Below are 23944 nucleotides of genomic sequence, written 5' to 3'. Positions count from 1 at the left end.
TCTACTAGAATACTCTTTGCCTCCCTCTTATCCCACTTTCTGCAGGAAACTGTCTACTTCTCTTGCTTTCCTTTGACCTTTCAAACTTTGCACTGAGTTAAATATCCCCATTATTTAACTTCTAAGAGTTTACTGAGCACATTTGGGATCCAAAGGCATTGCTGTCCTGATTAATGGGGGTGGGGGAGGAAAGGCAGAAAAATGTGATGTGGGTTAGATGTATAATGTATTCCTCAGCACAGTAAAATCATAGGATTAAAATTAAGCATAAAGAAGATCAGATTAATAACAACAGGTAGAACAAACAGCCTGAGAATTGGCAACAAAGATATTGAAGCAGTGGACAGCTTCTGTTTCTTAGGTTCAACCATCAACAGTAAAGGAACCAGCAGTCAAAAAACACAGACTAGCTCTTGGTGAAGCACCCTACAAGGCTGGAAAAATATATCCAAATGCCATGATATATCCATATCTACAAAGATCAGAATTGTGTAACCCATGGAATTCCCCTTCATGCTCTACGCAAGAAAAATTAGATTCTAAAAAATGGGACACGAAGAGCACCTTGCAACACCTTTGAACTTTGTTGTTAGATAACATTCCTGAGTGTATTCTGAAGTTGAATCATGGCACCTGGACTTTTTTTTAAAGTGGGAATGGACTGAAGAAGCTACTTGGATAGGCAGCAAAACATTTCAAAGCAAAAGAGAAAGCAAGTCCAATTGCCATGACCCAGCTTCCAGACAACTCTATCTGGATGACTGAGAATCTTTATCAACACTCATGAAATTAAACCAATGGATGATTGAAGGAATCAACACAGACTTCTCACTTCAGGCACAAACTATCTCAAATTATCCTACTTTGGATACATTAATCTGCTGGGAAAGATGGAAGGAAAAAGAAGAAGAGGACAACCAGCAACAAACTGGATAGATTCAATTACAGTGATGATGAGGCATCATTGGGAAACTTTAAAGAATAGGTTAGGGATAGAGTGTCATGGACAAATCTATCTATCTGGCTAAATATCTATGGAGATTTTTATTGTCCTAAATGTGCTTTTTTCCAAAGGCAACTGGGCTTTCTTTGTTTTGCTCGAAGATGTTCGCTTCTCATCTAAGAAATGAAGAATCTTCTTGATGAGAAGTAAAACATCTTCAAGCAAAACAAAGGAAGCCCAGTTGCCTTTGGGGAAAAAAAGCACCTTTGGGATATCTATGTGGCTACTAGGAATTGACACATATATTCAATCAATCAATCAAAGTTTTGCCACTATTGATATTGTCCAATATAAAGAAGCAATAAAATAAGAACCTTCTAAAAGGTCACAGATTGGGGGGGGGGGGAAAGGCAGAGAAATCTAAGAAAATAGCAGCTGGTGTATCAGCAGCTACCACATGATATTTTGGATCCCATCATTTCAGCTTGATTGCTGCCCATTTTCCATTCTTAGAGATTGTTTTCAGTCAGTGTCAAAACAGCCTACTTTTTATCGTTTCTGGCCTTGTAAATCAGAGTGGTGCATGGCACAGTACCAAACACTTTCCTGAAATCCAGATAAATTAAGGCAGCTGTTTCACCACTTTCTGGCAGTGGTGATGGTGGATACAAGTACATTTGTGAGGTAAAAATTTCCATTAATGCAATGAGGCTACAGCTCCTTGGGTAAAGTGGATATTTCTCAACATTTTGTAATCTAAATCCATCAGCTTAGCTGTTGGAGGAGGCCCTGAAAAGCAATAGATAAAGAGGATTTGGTGTTCCATCCCTCAGCCAGACTATGATTTGCATTCTGGGTTGACCGCACTGATTTTATTGCCATTACCAATCCTTCTGTAAATAAATGAATCTTATTCATTAGAATATTGATACCCACCTCTTTCAATTAAATCGTTTAGATGGCTTCCCTTGTGTCATGAAAGCAATCGAGTGGTTACAATAATTTTTCAAAAGCATTTCTGGCAGATGAAACATTTCTAAGAGCAATTAGAGACCAGTTTCATGCTAGAAGGTAGGTTTATCCTACAACATTGCAGCATAGAAGGCTCACCTTTAAAGCCCAAACAGACAGAAATACCCCCTGCAGAATACTTAATTCATTCCACCTTCCTTTTTCATTATCATATCATTCTCCAGATATTGCTATCTTGGAGCTTTTGCACTTTTGCACTGGATCAGGACAAGTGACCCAGTTCAAGGCCAGTTCCCCAATTATAGAATTTCACTGGCTGATATTATTTTCAGGTGAAGCTACCTCACAGGGTATTTATATTGAAACAGTGGAGGACATATGTTTTTTGTATGCCATCTGGAGCTCCTGGTGCAATCTAAATTTGTGAACAAACTATCATATTCACTGATAGTTGAATTTTCATGATGATGTTTCCTTATCTAAATTTTCAACACAGGTATAACTCATGATGTTTTTCCTAGCCTGGTGATCCCTCCTACTTCTTCTTCAGTGCTTTCATTTTGATTAAGGTGCTGACAATAATCACCAACTTACTTTCCTGAAATAAGATAGATCTAGCTTGCCAAAATCCAGTCCACTGGATGGCAGCAAAGTTTGTTTGTATAGTCTTGCTGCCACCTACTGGCTGCTGAATGTTTTGCAACTAATAACTGTAGTCCTATTGGAAGTCTGATGCTTTAATATTCTGATTTTTCAACACACGCCTTATACACTATTGCATTAAATGACCAGCAAGGGGGAAGAACCCCCCCCCTTAATTTTCAAGGTATCAACATCAAGAAAATCCTTGACCATATTAGCTACCGGAGTTTCTGTAGTGTATGGTTAGAAAACCAATTAAGATGGCAGCATCAAAAATGTAATCAAATCTTTATCTGTTTTTATGATTGCAGTTAGTGCAGTCTTCCCCCACACAGGGCAGGCCTGCTGCCAATCAGAAAAAGAAAACAACTGAATAGATACTCAGAATAGTTTGATATGGTATCGGGAAGATTGTTATGTAAAAGAACATTTTTTTGCACTTGAGGAAATTGATCCTCCACAGACATACACACCCATACACACCCAGGATATTCAAATCTTACTGAAACCTTCACGGAGTGAAAAGGCTATGGAGTTTTTGTGCTTATTTGGCAACCTGCCCAGTTACAAGGCAAGTGGGGTGGTATGCAAAAATTTCCCATCTTTCACTCTGCAATGGTCTACAACTTTGCTGGTTCCCTGCCTCTTAGATAAATGCCAAGAAAACTTCTCCTGTTGGCCTTCCTAAGAAGGGGAAAAAGTTTGGTATAATGGAAAGATGTGTAACAGAAAACACCAGCGGTAGCACCTTTTACTCCTTCCTCTAATTTTGGAAGCACAAAACATATTTATTATTTTATAGGTTTTTTTTAAAAAAACTCATCCTTTATTACTGTATAAGTAACTGAATGCAGTGAATATACATAATATTCTTTCTTCATTCTATTTTCTTCACAATAACAATAACCCTATAAGGTGGGTTGGGCTAAGAGAGAGTGACTGGCCCAAAGCCACCCAGCCAGCTTTCATGCCTAAGGCAGGACTAGAATTCACCATCTCCTAGTGATTGGTTGAAAGTCACCCAGATATCTTTCATGCCTAAGGTGGGACTAGAACTCAGACTGTCCTGATGATTGTTCCAAAGTCACCCAGCTGGCTTTCATGCTTAAAGTAGGACTAGAACTCTGGAGCCAACTTGCAGCAGGACAATTTAACAATGCAATTATTCAAAATAAATAAAAATATATTTTAATTTTAGTCATTCACATTCCATTCTGTCCCTCCTTTTGCATCCTTTCTTTAGTGATTCTATCCCACCATTTCTTTGATATTAGTGTAACTCTTATCCCATTGCGAATTGTCCCACAGTGAGTTGACCATGGCAAATTGTCATAGACCCCTAGAACTCACAGTCTTCTGGTGTTTGGCTGAAAGTCACCCCGCTAGCTTTCATGGTTAAAGTGGGACTAGAACTCACAGTCTGCTGCTTTCTAACCTGATGCCTTATCCACTAGATCAGGGGTAGGCAACCTTGGCTCTTTTATGACTCGTGGACTTCAACTCCCAGCATGGCTGGCTCAGGAATTCTGGAAGTTGAAGTCCACGAGTCATAAAAGAGCCAAGGTTGCCTACTCCTGCACTAGATCAATGCCTAGATCCATCAGAAGAGATATATTCTTAAGCATTTTGAAAATAAGGTAGAAAAACACAACTCTTTCATGGAGGAAGATAACCCTTTGAAATTGGATGACACAATGCAGCACACATATAGGGGCATTCACGGAAGGAATCAAAACAGATATAACTATGATCAAACAATTAAATTCGTCCTCCTTGTTGAGGAGGAGCATGGTGCACGTGTAAAACACAGATGAGAATTTGATTGTTTGGCACAGCCGCCATCTTGACTTGTTTTTGACCCCTGGTAGTGAATAAAGAAAACGCATATGCCAATCTTTTAGTTTTCTGTAGCAATAACAGTGCTTTGAAACAGATGTCTGTTATCAGATATGGGGAAATTAGTTAATTGAAAAATCTCACCAACGTGAATGAGGTCCAAGAAACTGATATATGTGTGCATGTGGTGAAATATTACCCATTTCCTCAGGCATACATATTTGAATATATCCAAGTAAAATCTAAAGGATATAAATGATGGAAGGATCAAACAGCGCAGCATTTATTTGCAGTCAGTGCCAAAATATTGCGCGTGGCAAAAGAGAAGAAAAGAGATGCATCTGAGGTCCAGTGGCGGGTCCCCTCTATTCTTTTCCATCAGCAGATTTGGACTTTGATGAGCTCTCTGGAGAAGAAGTGCTGTGGCAGGGAGGTTAATTGACTCAGCTGATTCCTGCTTTGCTACAGGAGCCGGTTCTAAAAGAGAAGCATGGAGATAAATTATGCATTAAGCCTTTCTAACAGGAGGCTGTCACCGAAGCAGCACAAACGTCAGCTTTTACATAGGAACCAAAGCCGCTGAGCTCTGCCAATCCATTCCAAGGTGGCCCATTCTTGGTCTTCCTCTAGGACAGGTCTTCTACTTCAAGGCCTACCAGCTATGTCTGCTGGGTGTGGTCGAAAAAGTTAAGATGGAGGCTGCAACAGTACGATTTATAGTTTCAACTGCTTTTTTTGTATCTGCTGCACCGAAGCAGCCCACTGACAGTCGTAAGAAAGACTACAACTAAATAGACATTCAGATAGTCTCATTTAGTGGAAGGCAGCTTGCCTTTTTCATTGCAGTCCCTGCTCTGTGAAGACCATTCTCCAGAAGACCCAACAAACATTTGGACAAGATATTGGAAGTGGGAGAAGAATGTTGTGGGTTGCATTGGGAAAGTGTGGTTGTGGCGCCAAGTGTTTCTGGGTTTGGTTTTATTGTTCTGTTTTTGTTGCCTGCATGCATTGGCTAAGAGTTTAATATGGGTGGCTATTAAAAATAAATATTTAAATAAATATTACGCCTCAGCTGAGTAGATGGGCAAGCTATCCTAAGGGAGAGCAAATGCAATCCAGAGGTTTTCCTCCTGTTCATACCTTTGGTGTGCAATCTGCAGCAGCAAGCCAAGCTCTTAACTGGAAAACAGTGCTGTTTCTCTCACACCCACGCATTCCTCACAAAACTAAGGGACTACGGGGTTCCTTCTTCTAATGTACCGGTTGATTACCAGTGGGGAGTAAGTACCTTAGGATTAGAAAAACCAAGTGTACAGGTATAGTATAGGCGGGTACCTTGCTCAATAGTAGTAACTGTGAGAGGGATCTTGGAATCCTAGTGGACAATCATTTAAATATGAGCCAGCAGTGTGCTGCAGCTGCCAAAAAAGCCAATACAGTGGTAGGCTGCATTAACAGAGGGATAGAATCAAGGTTAAGTGAAGTGTTAATACCATTTTACAATGCCTTGGTAAGGCCACACTTGGAATACTGCATCCAGTTTTGGTCACCACGATGTAAAAAAGATGTTGAGACTCTAGAAAGAGTACAGAGAAGAGCAACAAAGATGATTAGGGGACTGGAGGCTAAAACATATAAGGAACGGTTGCTGGAATTGGGTATGTCTAGTTTAACGAAGAGAAGGACGAGGGGGGACATGATAGCAGTGTTCCAATATCTCAGGGGCTGCCACAAAGAAGAGGGAGTCAAGCTATTTTCCAAAGCCTGAAGGCAGGACAAGAAGCAACGGGTGGAAACTAACCAAAGGAGAGAAGCAACCTAGAACTAAGGAGAAACTTCCTGACAGTTAGAACAATTAACCAGTGGAACAACCTGCCTCCAGAAGCGGTGAATGCGCCAACACTGGAAGTTTTTAAGAAGAACTGGACAGCCATTTGTCCAAAATGGTATAGCGTTTCCTGCCTGAGCAGGGGATTGGACTTGATGACCTCCAAGGTCCCTTCCAACTTTATTATTATTATTATTATTATTATTATTATTATTATTATTATTATTATTATTATTATTATTATTATGGATCATCGCACAGTCAGCCAGATGTTCAGATTGGATTTGGCATTTTGTCTAATACAATCGAGTCCTTACCCAGGACCTGGGATAGGCAGAAGTGGATGTTTGATGGTATTACAGGTATCGTCGCAGGATGGAAGCAGTTCCTAGTAAGGCCGCCTTTTGCAATTGACTAATAGTGAATTTGTTGTTGTTGTTGTTATTATTATTATTATTAACTTTAGGAGCAGAGACAGGGTTTTGCTGTGTATAGTATTCACTGGAATCACTCTGGTGGGGTAGTTAAAAATATCAGTCTAGAAACCGGAAGATGGTAAGTTCCAGTCCTGCCTTATGATGAACACAAAAAGCTAGCGGGGTGATCTTGTGCCAGCCACTCTCTCTTAGCCTTCAGAAGGAGTCAATGGCAATCACTTCTACAGTCATGCAGGGACCTGTTCAGACAATGACCAAGAATCAATATTGACTTGAAGGCATAAAAAAAAGTAATCGCTAATTACCTTTGTTTAAAAATGCTTTACTCAAATAGGAAAAAAATAGATTTGTCCACAATGAATGAAAAGTGACAAAAGCTGGACAAAATGATTAATCTTACTGGCTTCAGATGAGCAAGATGGGGGAAGCCAATTTCCTTTAATAATTGCATGATTCATTTAACAACTGCAGTGATTTGCTTAACTGTGGCAAAAAAGTTGTAAAATGGGACAACTTACTTAACAACTGTCTTGTTTTGCCATGACGTATCTGGCCCGTGGGCCGGCAGTTTGACATCCCTGATGTAGAAAGTACTTTTGTGAGAAGCCAGCTGAAGGTGTTAAGAATGTGACAGAAACTCTGCATCACACTAACCCACGGTTTGCTTAACCATGTTTTTTAAAAAGAAATAAACCACGATTTATTGAATACTCTGCATTTAGACCAGGGGTGTTAAACTGTCGGCCCATGGGCCGGATGCGTCATGCCAAAACCGCGCCCACCCCATTGCTGGCAATTGAGAAAAAGTTGTGATACGTCGTGACACGTCACGTAACGTTGCGAGTTTGACACCCCTGATTTAGACAGATTCAAACATCTATTCATAAGGGATGGTACAAAATCACGCCTATTCAAATCCCAAAAAAATCTATTAAGGTGAGTGTGATGGCTTAGAAATCAAGCTGTCCACATTTTCCTCCACAGTTCTGCTACAAGTCATCACCCGCTAGCTAAATAAAGGCTGAGAAACAGGACTGGTTTATAAAAATAACATCAACCACACTGTTCTGGTTTGCAATGAAATAATTATCAGCCACTTACTGTATCTGCAGGCACTTATCCTGCCCCCTTGCTGTTTTTGCAGAATGCATCATTTCTATAAGTTGCTGCTGTGAATGTATTGCTGGAAACGTTCTTTTCCGCCCTGGAGGTCCTCCGGAGAAGGGCTGCTTTTGCTACCTCCTCTGGCTGAAAACACGACTGCAGGTTGCTTCTCTAAGTGCCTTGGCACTCAGCACTAATGACCATAATAAGGCATTCATTCAGGTCCAGCGCTTGCAAGAGGCTGCCTCGTAAAAAAAAATGCAGATAGTGCAATGGTCAAGAGAGAAAGTGAGTGAGTGAGAGAGAGAAAGAGAAAGAAAGAAAGAAAGAAAGAAAGAAAGAAAGAAAGAGAAAGAAAGAAAGAAAGAAAGAAAGAAAGAAAGAAAGAAAGAAAGAGGAACAGAAGGAAGGAACTTCTGTTGTTCTTTGGTCCACCTTTCCCCTAATAAAAATCAGTGTCACTATGAAACTTAAGTGATACTCAGCCTAAACTCCTGGGAAAAGAATTTTAGTGTTTCAGTTTAGGTGGAAAGTGCAACCCTCTGAAGCTGGGGCTTATGGTTCATACAGTAGTTCTCAAATTACAACACTTTGTTTAGTGACCATTCAAAGTTACAACGGCACTTCAAAATGTGACTTGTGACCATGACACCTGCAGCATCCCCAGGGAATGCGATTTACATTCAGATGTGTGACAATTGGTTCATTTTTATGACTGTTGCCGTGTCCTGTGGTTCCCTCTTGTGACCTTCCGACAAGCAAGGTCAAGAGGGGGAATCGAGATTCACTTAAAAATGCTGTTGCTAATTTAACAACTGCAGTGATTCCCTTAACAAATGTGGCAAGAAAAGTTGTACCATGGGGTAAAACTCATTTAACAAATTTCTCACTTAACAACATAAATTTGGGGCTCAGTTGTGGATGTAAGTCAAGGACTACCTGTACAGGAAAATGCAAGAAGATTTAGGTTGGACCAGACCAAAGGGCCATCGACTCCAGTACTAAAGTTTCTTTTGAACTGAACTCAACTTTTGGTGACTGTATGGGTGGACGTTGATGAGTTGTTTTCTTGGCAATAACACTGCCTATTTCGGGGGTTTTGCTTTGACTTCCCACTCTAGTCTGCAACCCAGGGATTTCTGGTAGTCCCCCATACAAATATTGATTAGATCCTGCCCTGTTTCACTTTCTGAGATCAGCCCGAATTGTCTAAGGGCTGCTGTGATGTTCTCCAGTGAAGCATAAACTGATGTTCAGGAAGCCATTAACAGAGAGATAGAATCAAGATTAAGTGAAGTGTTAATACCACTTTACAATGCCTTGGTAAGGCCACACTTGGAATACTGCATCCAGTTTTGGTCACCACGATGTAAAAAAGATGCTGAGACTCTAGAAAGAGTACAGAGAAGAGCAACAAAGATGATTAGGGGACTGGAGGCTAAAACATATAAGGAACGGTTGCTGGAATTGGGTATGCCTAATTTAATGAAGAGAAGGACGAGGGGGAACATGATAGCAGTGTTCCAATATGCCAGGGGCTGCCACAAAGAAGGAGTCAAGCTATTCTCCAAAGCTCCTGAAGGCAGGACAAGGATGGAAATTAACCAAAGAGAGAAGCAACCTAGAACTAAGGAGAAATTTCCTGACAATTAGATCAATTAATCAGCGGAACAACCTGCCTCCAGAAGCTGTGAATGCTCCAGCACTGGAAGTTTTTAAGAAGAGACTGGACAGCCATTTGTCTGAAATGGTATAGGGTTTCCTGCCTGAGCATGGAGTTGGACTAGATGACCTCCAAGGTCCCTTTATTATTATTATTGAGCTCAGCAACTAGCTCTAATGGATCTCTACCTTGCAATACCAGATATTCAACTCTACTTCGTCAATGGCATTAATGCCAATTAAAAAGAATATTTTTAACTCAGTAACTCACTGAGGGGTCCTTGGTGTTCTCTGAGGTTGGTTGTTTTCTTGCAAATGTTTCACTACCCAACTAGGTAATATCATCAGTGCTACACAGAATGACTTGTGTTTGCTCCAGATCAAGTTCCAGTGTATTCAGTTTACTTCCACGTAAATAGGCAAATGAGAAGTATTTCTCAATCCAAATGTTTGCATCTCCGCCCAGAATTCACTGGAGAATTCTGAGACTTGAAGTCCACATGTCTTAAAGAATTGCCAAGGGTGAAAAATACTGTTCTAATGTTTCTCTAATGAAAGGATGGGGAGGGGACTTTTCTCCTATTTGCTATTTTTGAGCTGAAAGGGCAAACTTCTGAGTATTATGACTTGTTATTATAGGTGTTGTAAAACACAGGTGCTAATAATAGACTCCATGCTGAAGTTAACTAGAGAAAGCAAGAGAGGAAAGCCTGAGTCCATACAAATGTAGTTGAACTACATTTCCCAGGAGTCCCAGCCAAAATATGGGATATTGGGAGTTCCACAGACCCATACACCAGTAGTACCTTCCTCAACTAAAGCCAGAATTCACTAAAGCAGGTAGTGCTCAATGTACAACCACAATTGAGCCCAAAATTTATGTTGCTGAGCAAGACAGTTGTTACGTGAGTTTTGCCCCATTTTATGACCTTTCTTGCCACAGTTGCTCAGTGAATCACTGCAATTGTTAAGTCAATAACTAGGACACTGCAACCATCGTAAATATGAACCAGTTGTGAAAATTGTGATATGTCCATGAGGATACTGCAATGGTTGTAAGTGTGAAAAATAGTCATAAATCACTTTTTTCAGTGATTTGTAACTTTGAACAAGTCACTAAACAAATGGTTTTAAGTCAAAGACTATCTGTACACATGTTAAGTCATGGTTTGTTTGATCATGATTTTTTACAATGAGCAGGGATTACATGCTGCACTCGATACCTTGGTTTATAAACACACAACAAGCAAGTTACTAAGAATCTGGCATAAAGCATGACATCACATATATTTGACTTTGTTGTGTCTCTCTCAGCCCTGCTGGCTTCACAGGGCAATTGTTGTGGGGGGAAAAGGAAGAGGAAAGCGTGTTGGGTATGTTTGCCAGTTTGTGTTATTTGTAAAATAATAAAGGCAGGATACAAATAAAGTACATAAAAACATTGCATTTCTGTCATTTGCATAATGAGGTTTTAATGTACATGATGTCACCTGGACACCTATGGCCTTATATTGGCTTTATGTTTCTTCTGACACTGAATTACAAATGTAGGAGTCCCAAGCAGCTTGGCCAATTCAGCAACATTGAAAAACTAAATTAATGCAACTAAATTTATTCCGAAATATGTTCTGCTGTACTGAACAGCAGAGTTGGCCTGACACACTGAACATCACAAAGCATTTGCATTTCTGCCTCATGCATTATGTGAATCCAGTCCATGTAACTCAGTGCCTCACACTAAGCCAGAAAACTGTGTTTAGTAAACCTGGGTTAACCATGGATATGTTGTATGAAAACAAGGAAATAGGTGAGGGGCACCTTCCATTCAAGTTCAGCCATGCTGCTTAAGGCTGTAATCTAATTAATCCTTTATGACAATTTCTCCCAAGTGATTTTGCTAGGTACCTATGCTCTAAAACAGTGATGGTAAACCTTTTAGAGACCGAGTGCCCAAACTGCAACCCAAAACCCACTTATGCATCGTCGGGTGCTGAGTGGGTGTGGTCCATTGCCTGGGTATGGCCAATTGGGTGGGTGTGGCCCATTAGGTGGGCACGGCTGTGGTAGTAACGGCAGACTGGGTGGGACTAAAAAGTTCAATCAATCAATTCCAACTTCGCAAGATTTTTTTTTCTCTGCAAGAAGTTGAAATTGATTGATTGAACCTTTTTTTTTTTTTTTTTTTTTGCACACAGCAGCGAAGGCCTAAAGCGAAAAGGTTTTTATAAAACCCAGCTGAAGACCTAGGACTGGGGCGATGGCACGAGTGCCTACAGAGAGGGCTCTGAGTGCCACCTCTGGCACCCGTGCCATAGGTTCGCCACCACTGCTCTAATAAATAAATATAAGCCTATAGCTTGTGTGCACATATGCATACCTGCACCTACATAGCAGACATTCAGGAACTCATAGCCAAGAAAGCCTATTGGAAAAAGTCTTGGCTGCTATAAACAAGACTAAATTAATTAGATGGCCTTTCCAGAACAGTTCCTGGCTTTTTTCCTTTCTGCAAAAAATAATGCACTTGCTGCAAATCAAGAGTGAATGCCAGAGCCTCTATTTCTTACATTACTGGCTAGTTTTCTTTGATTTTAACAGCTTATTTAAATCAAAATCAAACCATCTTCCACCCCAGCCAACCCGGCAAGAATTTTAACGGTGCATTTGGAAACGACTGCCACCCCGCGAAGCTTATTTTTCAGATTGGAATTCACAGTTTGGCAGAGCAAGGGAAAACGACAAAAAAGCAGCACTTAAAAAATAGTTGAAAATAAGGCGTGGTCAATTTCTTATTCAAACGGACAAAGTCAGAGTGCTATTGGGCACATTCGAAAGAGAGCGGGGGTTGAGATTATTAAGAGTGATTCAAAGGTCTTGTTCTTATTTTGGAATTCTTACTGTTGACTCGCCTTCAGTCCACCTCCGGTTCAAACTCACAAGTCCAAGCAACTGCCCTGGACGAAGGTGAAATATTTTTTTTTTTAAGGCCATCTGAATGCGACTCGGGCCAAGCCCGAGTTTACTCTAAAGAACACCCCCCCCCCCCGGCGAAGCTCGCAGAGGCTTGCCATCCTATGCAGATTTACCACGCCAGGATTTCAGCAGAAGTTCGTCTCCGCGCAAAGTGCCGTTTGCTTGCCGCCTGCCTCGGAGCCATCTCGGATGCTTTCAGATTATTCAATTCTAAATCCAGATTTATTTATTTTTAAATTGCAGACACTGTAACTTTGGATTTTGTTTCTTGTCGCGATCCGGGTTGAGGATCGGGAGAAGATCGGGCTGCGTTTTGGCAGGCGCGATCAGGCGGAACTGGGTAGCGACACCCAGCAGCAGCCACAGAGAGCAGAAAGATCCGCCGGCGCTGCGTGCTTTTTATTTCCTTTCTTCCTTCCTTGGCGCTCCTCTTCCACCCGGCTGATTTCCCGGGCATTTAAAGGGAAAGCGCCGCGCGCTCCATCCCTCCCCCCCCCCGCCGCCGCCGCCGCCGCGAACCGAATTAGCGGCTCGCACACGGACCGCGATTCCGTCGTCCGCCGCCGCCTGGCTCTCCAAAGCGCGCCCAGGCGCCGCCCCTTGAGCGGCTTTTTCTCCTCCCAGGAAGCCGCCGTGACGGTGGGGCTCTTCTCTCCGGAGCAAGTGGACGAGGTGACGCGCCGCGCCTCCTCCGAAGCCGCCGGTGCCGAGCCCAGCCAGCCGTAGCCCGGGCAAGGAGAAGAAGGAGAGACCGGGGCATGCCTCCGCCGAGGCACTCGCGTCTCTGAGGGAATCGGCCGCCGACGCGACTCGCGCCTCCTTCTGACACCGAGGAGGAGCCCGGCTGGGGCGCACGCACGCGAGCGGGCATCGCGCCCCGGGCATTCGTTTTCCTGGGCGCTCGTTTGGGGAGGTCTCTGCTCCCTTCGCCGGCTCCCCTACCCCCTCGTCCTTTCCTGGAGCCTGGGGGAAGGAGGAAGGGAGAGGGGGGGATTTCTCCCTTCGGTCGATCGCAACGCATGAGGAGAGAAGTGCCCTAAGGACGCCCGCCTCCCGCGCGAGAGACGGACGACTTGGCGAGGCTGCCCGGCGGGCAACGGCGTCAGTAACCTTGGTCTTGCTGCGCTCCTTCCCTCTCCACGGGCGGAGGTAGCCCCCTCGTAAACATGGCGAGTGATTCTCCGGCTCGGAGCCTGGACGAGATAGATCTGTCCGCCTTGAGGGTAAGGGGGAAGCGGAGCGAGCGAGCGGGGCTGGGGAGGAGAGGGGAGATTAAAACCCACCCGAATAGCCCTTCCCCCCCCATTCTCCCGTCTTCTGCCCCCTGCCCATTGCCTCCCACCTCTCCATTTTATTATTGGAGCATCGCCTTTTAAGTTTGCAAAAGGGGAGCTGACTGCAAATAAAAGGATGGCGGTGTTGGGGAAAATAATCTAGATTAATCTAGGTTATTTTCCCCCTTTCCGGGACACAGAGGAATGCAGGAGCTCACTGATGTTTTCTGAGAATGAAAACGAGCGAAAAGGGCCCCGGGGAGGAGGGAAGGGGGTGGGGTGGGGTGGGAGAGGGAAGAAACATCTGTCTCTTACTGCCTCTTTTTTTAATGGTGCATCTCTCAGCTGCAAGTGGAAAGGGAAGAAAGGGGTGGGAGGTTGATTGAGGGGAGAGCTGTTTTGGAGATCACCTTTTGCACATTTGGAAAGCTGTTAATTTCACACTTGCAAATCAAGTGTTTCTCCCCTTCCCCCCCCCTTTTTTTTGTGGCTGCCTTCCGCTGTAGAATCAGTAGTGCTGCTCCTGTAGTTAGAGAGGAAAGCATGGGAATATTTCTAGGCAGATTGTGTGTGTGTTGGTGTGCATTTGATAGGTTGCCACGTTTTCTCATCCTTAAAAATGTTTCCCTCCCTGGCATCCAGCCGCCTTCTCTTAATTTGCCCCCACTTTTTAAACCATTTACCCTTTTAGCCTCCTTATAACAAAAGAAATGCATAGCTGTTGTAGTAGATGGGGAAAGATCAGGGTTCTGCAGGATTAATTGGGTGGTTTTTACATGTGGCTGCTGCTAAATGCTAAGAGAGAACATTGCCCAGCCACAAGCATCCTCACTGTGCAGTGTTTGAAGACTTGGATGCAAACTGAGTGAGTTTGCATCTGCTTCAGGGTCAGCCTTATAGATTGCTGTTGTGTCCATTTTGACAATAGGTTGAAATGAAATTGCCCGAACCTGAAAGAAGAGGGGGGTGGGGTGGGGATATTTCCTGGCTATTGCAGCCACATGACACGCTACACACATGTTATTGTGGAGTGGAGATAATTGATTTTATGGTACATTTTCCCAGAGTGTCTCATTTTGCATAGATTCTTTGCTTCTGCAGAAGCCTTTGGAGGATTCAATGCAGGAACAACTCCTCCTTGTAACTGGAATTGGGCCTTAGATATTGTCACACTCTGGTTTGATCTCTTGCCATAGTATTCATTTTATTGTTTTAGTAGTGGACCCACTTCAGTTTGGGAAACTATTTTATTACTAGATTCCTAAGACCTCAGGTATAGAAGACACACATATTACCAAAATATGCTGAACCCTAAATTTGTTTTTGGAATCGGTAATGAGCATAACTCACAATGGCTAGAATAGATTATGACTGGGTAAATCATGGCTGTGTTTACATTACATTCTTAAGTATGGTTCCTTCAATCATTGTCTGAGTTCTCACGGCATACTAAACCATCAGCCAGCCACATACATCAGCCAAAATGTGCATGGTTGATTGGTAGCAAATCAAGCTAATGTGATTAGTTTATGGTTTCATCTGTTATGTGAACACATTAGCAGTTGAGTTAACCAGCTAGTAAATATCCACATCAAATTACTCAAATTTGCATAATTCAGTAATGAGATGCAGGATGTTGCAAGTGTTCTGGTATTAGGGAAGTTGAAATCCTTGTTGATCACCTAGAAATCTACCTTTAGATCTCTGTGAACTGCTTTTCTTGGTTTACGTTGACTGGCAGTGACTCAGTTTGCATAATATATTTTCTGGATTCACACACCATAAACGGTAAACCCAGTTTAATAATGCACAGTGTTACCCAACATGCTATGCTCAAACAAATAATCCATATTATAGCTCATACAGTAGCATGCTAAGAGGTTGCTGGGCTCTCACTAAATGCTAAACTACAAACTATTCAAGCTTATCTCACCTAGCTTGTATAGCTGGCTTATAGTTCTGTATGTCATGTGAACTGATACAGGTGGGTCTTTGGGTGTTAAACAAGTACAGCATGGTTCAGTTAAGCATGGGTAAGTGGACACATTTTGCGATTTTAGGCAGGGCTGATGGATTTAAGAAGTTGCTTCTGTTTTCTTAATTCAATGTGTCAAGCTTAAATTCACCATGAAGTTCATATGTATTAAACATTTGCTTAGCCATGATTTCAGAATAAACTAACAGGTTCTAAACTATGGTTTAGAAATGGCAAAGGCTGCGTTCCCTTGATATACTAAGATAATATGTGGCTAAATTGAGAATCTAGTTCTAGTTACTCTATTGTGTTCTAGTCTTGTGGAATCAGCATTGAGACTTTTTTTTATCAGATGGATGTCCCCAGAGTAATTGATGTTGAAATGCATGTATCATGTTTATCAAAGACCATTTGCACGTCCGTGTTACAGAGATCTGTATGTCTGTTTGACACAATGTAATCCTTCAAGGTCAGCTGCATCTGAATCAGCTGAGGCACACTGAACAATCTGATCCTGGTGCTGTAATGCTATAAGGGTTGATACTGTGTGGTACATCAAATTTACCTTTGTGTAAACAGAACTAAGAGAGATATTTCTTCTCTTCTTAAAATACACACATCTATCGGGATAGTCTCGAGGATATGATGAATTGTTCAGTATTAATGTAGCTATGAAGCTGGTTTCTGGCCTGAATACTGTATTTCTTTCCCTCAGTAACATGTTTTGGTTGCAGAAAAAGCCATGCTAAATCCTTGCTGAAAAGAAATACAGAGCAAGGAATGTGAAAGATACCAATTTAGCAATTTCAGAAAACTGAGTAAACCAAGGGTCTTCAAACTTGGCCCTTTTATGATTTGTGGATTTCAACTCCCAGAATTCCTCAGCCAGCGTGTCTGGCTGAGGAATTCTGGAAGTTGAAGTCCACAAGTAAAGGTACTGGAGTAAAGTACCTTTACTGGAGTAAAGGTACTAGGCCAGTGATGGCGAACCTGTGGCACGTGTGCCAGAGGTGGCACTCGGCCCTCTCTGTGGGCACACCTGCCACCACCGCCAACTCGCGTAGGTCCATTAGGCCACCGCTGGTGCCCAGAGTGGCAGCCCCACCCAGCACAAAGGAGGTGAAGCAGCTGGCTAGCAAGCTCGAGTAGAGGTGGTAGAGCGCGCCCCCATGCGCTTGCTGGCCTCTGTGTGTGCGGGGGCTGATGGTGTCAGGCAGCAGCCGCCCCTGCCTTCCCTTGCCCCACAGCAATGGCACTCGCGCCCTACCCCCTGTCTCACCCCGCAGGACGAGCCTCCTGCCCACCGCCCCACCCACCAGAGACCTCCTGGATCTCCCCCAATCCTGTCCAGACCCCACCGACATCCCCCCATGAGCAACATCAAGGTGGCCACACCCACCCTGGCCACGCCCACTCGGTCTGCCGTGTCCACTGCAGCCATGCCCATCCAGTGGGCCATGCCCATGCCCACCCACCCCTGAGGGCACCACAATGCTGGTGCGGCCCTGGCACTTTGCGATAAATAAGTAGGTTTTGGTTTGTGGTTTGGGCACTCGGTCTCTAAAAGGTTCGCCATCACTGTACTAGGCTAAATAGCTTATCTGCTATGTAGCAGTTCCTGGCCTTTGGGTCTAACGAAGTCTTGAGGTCTTTCCCAGTTCTCCTATGTATTTCCAATGGAAATATCAGGAATTGAACTTGAGGCATTCATTTATTTGTTTACTCATTCAAATTGTTTCCAGGTGCCTTCTCCAAGGACTCAAAGGTGGTGTCCAACATAATTTGGAAAAAGTTACCTGAGCAGCTAAAAAAATGGAGAAAAATAAACATATTAGAATAAATATATACACGGTTTTTGTTCTTCCTTTCACTCATGTCCGGTTTTCAGAGGCTTCCTGGACAGTCCCTGTAGTTTTCTTGACAAGGTTTTTCAGAAGTGGTCACCAATGACTCCTTCCTAGGGCTGAGAAAAAATGACTGGCCCAGTGATGGGGAACATTTTGGGCATGGTGCATCAAAAATTCAGAAAGCGCCTAACTTGACTCTACCAGTGCACACACACTCTGGACAAAAGAGAAACAGTTCATAACATAGTAATAAATTACTTTAAGGTATTAATAAATAAAAATTTACATAATTGTGAATATTTTTTGAAATGACTATCTGAGGCGGCTCCAAGTTGCATGAGGTCAGGAAACTTTGTGGAATCCTCTTGTGTGGTGGTCTTGCAGTGTCTAAAAAGAGTAGGAAAGCAACACCCTGTTCTTGCACAATTTTGGAGGCTCCAGAGGCTACACAAGAGCATGGTCCTCTCACATGACTTCCAGATGGTCCGTAAGCCTGGGGTGTCACTAAAAACGGCATGGCATGTCACCTGTGATACACAAATCATAGGCTCGCCATCACTGGACCAGCCCAAGGTTCAGCTGGCTCTGTGCTTAAGACAGGACCAGAACTCACAGTCTCCCAGTTTCTAACTTGATGTCTTAATACCACACCAAACTAATTTGCATATATACAAACAAAAGAATCAATATACTTGGCATTCAGGTATATACCTGGCTTAGAGGTCTTTGGAAAGTGGCTTTTGTAAACCATATGTTGTGACATTGATAAAAAGATCTGTACTCCAAAATATGACACATTGCTAGAATTGAACTTGGAGCTCCAGCATCTTCCTCCAAGTGAAAGCATTATGTTTAATGGCCAAAGCCAGGCAAGAGTCTCTTACAGTACTATATGCTGCAGATAGTATCTGATAACAGGTAATCCTTGACTTAGAATGATAATTAAGCTATAAGTCATTGCAATTGTTAAGCAATGATCATGCCTGACTTTATAATCTTTTTTGCAGCTGTTGTTAAGTGCCATTTTAGCTAATAGGTACCGTAAATGCCGGCGTATAAGGTGACTTCTGCGAGCGCTGAAATCGGCGCCAAAGACGGGGGTCGTCTTATACGCCGAGTCGTCTTATATGCCGGAAATACTGGTAGTTTCCGGCGTATAAGACGACGTTCTAGGAATGCGGCCCAGCTATGAAGACGGGGGTCGTCTTATACGCCGGGTCGCCTTGTACGCCGGCATTTACGGTATTTTTTGCTGGAACCTGGGAACCCGGCAAAAACCACTGAAAATCGGAGTCACACGATTGCAGGATGCTGCAACTGACTGTAAGTGTGTGGTCATTTGCTAAGCACCAAAACATGATCACATGAGTGCGGGTGGGTGTGTCACCATCAGAGTTCAGTGTGTTTATCTGTAGATAGGTAAGAGACTACAGGAAGTCCTCTACTTAAAAGTTCATTTAGTGACCATTCAAAGTTACAACGGCACTGAAAAAAAGTTACCGTTTTTCACAGTTATGAACTTTGCAGCCTCCCCGTAATTATGGGGTCAAAATTCAGATGCTTGGCAACTGGTTCATGTTTATGACTGTTGTTGTGTCCTAAGGTCATGGGATCACTTTCTGACAAGCAAAGTCAATGGGGAAGCCAGATTCACTTAACAACCAGGTTACTGGAGTGATTGACTTAACAACCGTGGCAAGAAAGATTGTAAAATAGGTCAAAACTCACTTAACAAATGTCTCGCTTAACACAAATTTTGAGCTCCATTGTCATAAGTCAAGAACTAACTGTATAGACCGTTAAAAGATGAAGTGAATTTGGTCGCTATAACTATACACACACATTAATAGACAAACATAAATACAAATTCTCTCTCTCTCTCTCTCTCTCTCTCTCTCTCTCTCTCTCTCTCTCTCTCTCTCTCTCTCCCCTCTCCCTCCCTCCCTCCTTCCAGTAATTGTTAAGAGTTGCTGCAAGGGCATGGTGAGGCAAGCCTATAATTATGCAAAGACTTGCAATCAGAAATCAATAGTGATTTTGCTGCCTGAGCACAGAAGCATGGAGCCAGGAGTGATTTCATAAGTCAGTCTGACTTGATTATTTCAGATTATCCACATTATCAAGAATAGGAAAATAGTGAAGTGCAATTGACACATTTGAGGAAGAAAAATATAAATGCAACTCAAGCCATGCTGATAAAATTACACTTGGATATTAAAACTGTATGTGAAACGCAGAGAGGAATTTTGGAGCAAAAGATGTTTTGTGTTCCTGGAGGTTGGTTAAAACCATCACACAATCAATAAAAGAGAATATTTGCAGCTCAGGATTGAATTGTGGGATTCCTTGATGCTCTCTGAGCTTGGTTGGTTTCTTGCAGACATTTCATACTAAACTGGGTAGGTAACTAGACCCCCACAATCACACAATCATATGAAAGAGAGTTGCATATTGAACCCACTAAGGTTGCCTTGGACTTATATAAAATGTAAGATTCCAGTTCTCAAATTCCTTATATAAGTCCAAGGCAACCTTAGTGGGTTCAATATGCAACTCTCTTTCATATGATTGTGTGATTGTGGGGGTCTAGTTACCTACCCAGTAGATTAAGTAAGTAGCTAACAAATGTATTGCATTATTTTTTTTAAAAAAAGTCAAGCATTACACTTACAATAAAACTGAACATTTAAAAAAGGAATATACATATTTAAGTCAAGCCATGCTGATACTTAAATAATGTTGATTATTTACTTTTTACCCCTTCAGTAATCTGGTAATAGAATTAAGTGATCTACTGATATCTTGAGGTAGTCATTTTAATTCAAATTTGATTCTGGTGTAAGCATAGGTACTAACCATACAAATAGCAGGTTTGCATATTTCCATTTTTTGAAAGGTGATCAGTGAACTTCTGGCTTCAAAGAACAAGGGTAAAATAATTTATGTAATTAAAGAAATTGAGATTGGTTGACTAAAGACACAAAAAAGTATAGGTTATGTGTTTTGGGGAGTGATGTGAAGTAGAGCCTGTTGGCTGATTAAAATGCTGTTAAAAGATAAGAAAAAACTTGCTCTTGGTGACTGGAGTTTCTTGGATAGATTTGTCTTGTCTGATCAATATAATGTTATTGCATTTTATATGACATGTTTACGATATGTTGCCATGTAGATATTGTTGAGTTATGGAGGACCTTGCCAAACCAACCAGCACATGCAGCATAATAATAATAATGATGATGATGATGATAGTGATGATGATAAAGTTAGAAGGGACCTTGGAGGTCATCTAGTCCAACCCCCTGCTCAGGCAGGAAACCCTATACCATTTCAGACAAATGGCTGTCCAGTTTCTTCTTAAAAACTTCCAGTGTTAGCACATTCACTGCTTCTGGAGGCAGGTTGTTCCACTGGTTAATTGTTCTAACTGTCAGGAAGTTTCTCCTTAGTTCTAGGTTGCTTCTCTCTTTGGTTAGTTCCCACCCGTTGCTCCTTGTCCTGATCTATGGGGTTTTTCTGCTGTTCACCTAGAACTGCCGTAAGAATCCATTTTTAGTCATTTTAGAGATACCAATTTAGTTTGTATTAGGAATTCCACCTAGATTTTTAGTGGTGTGTCATGAACTATCTTCTACATATTGGCATGGCCAGGACAAATTCCATATTGATTTAAGGATTTAAAAACAACCCTTCTACCTGTATCACATTAAACAAGAGAATTTGATAGTAAGTCTAGAAGAGTATACTCATCATTATAATGGGCTGTCTGCCATTTTAGAAATAACTCAGATTGTGTACTTTTTTTTAGTTTCTAAGAAGAAGATGTTCTTGTGCTATGTTGACTTTTGTTGACCGTGTCTTGTTAGTTTTATTGTTAGCTTGATGTTTAGTGCATTAATTAAAAAGAAACAAATTGTACTTCCAAGTTAAAGATCCAGGAAGTTTGAAATTTCTTCATCCTGAATCAAAGATAGGGCTCTTTAAAATCAGATATTATTCAGCCAAAATCTTCAGTGCTTTGTTAATTTTAGTTTATTTTGCTGTTGCACTAATTCCAGGCAACTTGTTCAGAGTAGAATGTTGATATGAGTTTGGATGACATCCAACATTGTAACTATGTATTCCCATAGCCCCGCATCTATAAAAACAATAATTTTTTCAAAGGCCATTTGTTTATATTACAGCTAATCTTTTTCAATTAAGATTAGATGCTTCTGTGCTAAACAGAATGCATCTGTCGCACTGTTGCCAGGGTGTTCCATCAGTGTGCCATCAGTTCCACTTGAATGGCAAAAGATGGGAAAGTTGTAGGATACACAAAAACATTTTGTGCAAATTGTGTTTTTGTTTTAGCATATCCTCTGCATGGACATCTTTTATTTTGGCACTATGCTGAGATAAATTATTGGTAAGCGTATTCTAAATAGTATCCCTGCTTAACTTTCATTGAGCTATTTGTGGAGTGTCCTTAGAGGCACATATGACCACAATAGCCTGAAACTTTGGTCAAGGTATGTGAATTTGCCAGCTACATTTCAGTTTAGTTTAGTTTGCTATTAGATTTTGTTAAATAAAACAGAGGCAGGCCTGGTTAGTTCTCACATGGGAGGCCATTGGCTCATAGGATAACATGAGACCTCAAAAAGCACTCTGAGGAAGGGAGTCTAAAGCACATCTCTCACCAAGTAATTATGATATTAGCTTTCATGGATCATTAAACATGTCCTCAGATGCAAAAGTTAATAAATAGTAAATACATGATCTGTCTGTATATATGTGAGCATATTCTCTTTCCCCCTCCCCTCCCCCCATTTATCAGAAAAATTCTAAGTAGTAATACTGGTCTTCGCTACTAATAGCAAGCAAAGGGAGTTTTGTCCTACTTTTTGGGAGGGTGACGGTATTTTGAGCATTGAAGTATAATACAGGTGGTCCAGTTCATTTAGTGACTGTCATACGTCACTGAAAAAGTGATGTATGACCACTTTTCACACTGATGACCCTTACAGCATCCCCATGGTCTTGTGATTTACATTCGGATGCTGGACGACTGGTTCGTATTTATGACGGTTGTAGTGTCCCGGGATCACGTGATCCCCTTTTGCGCCCTTCTGACAATCAAAGTCAGTGGGGAAGCCAGATTCACTTAACAACTGTGTTACTAATTTAACAACTGCAGTGATTCACTTAACAAATGTGGCAAGAAAAATCACAAAATGAGGCAAAACTCTCTTAACAAATGTCTCGCTTAACAACATAAATTCTAGACTCAATTGTAGTCGTAAGTTGAGAACTACCTCTATTAGCAATCTTTTCTTTCCCAGGAGAATTTTTATATAGACCCTCATCTGTTTCTAGATGTTGGCAGGGTAATTTGGAGTTAATCTTGAATGGCCTTTAAGGATGCCCTAATTGCACTTTCGGGGGAATTTATTTTATATGCTACTATAATCCTTGCTACCATAAAAAATAAGAAAGGATCTAGTGATATATAAAGGACCTGGAGCCATTATCCAGACAGTGTAAAAAGTACCATCCCACTTTATCTCATTTTGCTGGAAAAGTTCTGTTTGATCAATATCCAAACTGACAACCCGACTTGCAGAAGGGAACTTTTCACACAGAATTGAAGCCATCACTTAGAACAGGGGTCTGCAACCTTGACAACTTTAAGACTTGTGGATTTCAGCTCCCAGAATTCATCACCCAGCCATGCTATGCTGAGGAATTCTGGGAGCTGAAGTCCACAAGTCTTAAAATTGTCAAGGTTGCAGACCCCTGACTTAGAACCCTTCTCACCTTGTGAAACTGAGAACCTCTAGCAATTCTGCCCGGGATGGGTCAGATATGGTTGGAGAAGAAATTTCTGAAGGTATCTGAGAAGAAGCCATTCTAGAGCATTATAGAGTTAAACCTGCACTTTGAATTTCACACAGTGCAGGCTCTTAAGAACAGTGTGGTATGTGGGGATCTTGGTACTCTCAGAGCCTTGTTGCTTTCTTTCTAAATTTGATTCCCTTCCCTTTTGTCAGTTGAAAGTGGCTGATGAGATTTGTGCTTGTTGGATTATCAGCAGATTAGTGCATATTGAATTTTTCTTTGATGTCTCTGCTGCAGCTACGTTTACTGTGGATGAAGACAATGCAGAAACTCAAAAGGGAAAAGCAACTTGGGTCTATAGCACGTGACTTGGACTGTAGAGAAACCTCTGGCGTCGCCTCTTCTTTTTGGTACTTCTTGAGACCCAGATGAAAATGTGTCCTAGACAAAGATTTTCCCATCAGGAAACTGAATATGTATAGAACCGAATGTAGGAACCAGAGCCAGAGGTCTTGGCATTCTCCTCAAGAGGTTGTTCATTATTTTGCACTAGAATAATCTGATTTAATTATTACTTTCTGTCAGGAAACTAGAAAGCAGTTGGGTTTGGGGAAAAGGCATTTAACAAGGAGAA

General features: G+C 41.9%; 1 protein-coding gene across 6 annotated transcripts in view; it reads left to right on the top strand.

Annotated features, from left to right (window-relative positions):
• The first annotated feature begins 12968 nt into the window (after positions 1 to 12968).
• The window catches only part of TNIK (TRAF2 and NCK interacting kinase), a 304949-nt gene continuing 293973 nt past the window's right edge, over positions 12969 to 23944 (top strand). For 3 of the 6 annotated variants that reach the window (XM_039338043.1, XM_039338070.1, XM_039338033.1), the window contains exon 1: positions 12969 to 13620. In XM_039338043.1, the coding sequence (XP_039193977.1) occupies positions 13564 to 13620 (57 nt within the window). In that variant the 5' untranslated portion in view covers positions 12969 to 13563. The remainder of the gene's footprint in view (positions 13621 to 23944) is intronic. The other 3 variants (XM_039338062.1, XM_039338052.1, XM_039338077.1) reach the window with 1 other exon arrangement.

Source organism: Crotalus tigris, unplaced genomic scaffold, assembly GCF_016545835.1.
Source record: "Crotalus tigris isolate CLP2741 ecotype Arizona unplaced genomic scaffold, ASM1654583v1 scf7180000017549.6302385, whole genome shotgun sequence".
NCBI lineage: Eukaryota > Metazoa > Chordata > Lepidosauria > Squamata > Viperidae > Crotalus > Crotalus tigris.
This window is presented reverse-complemented; position numbering and strand designations above follow the sequence as displayed.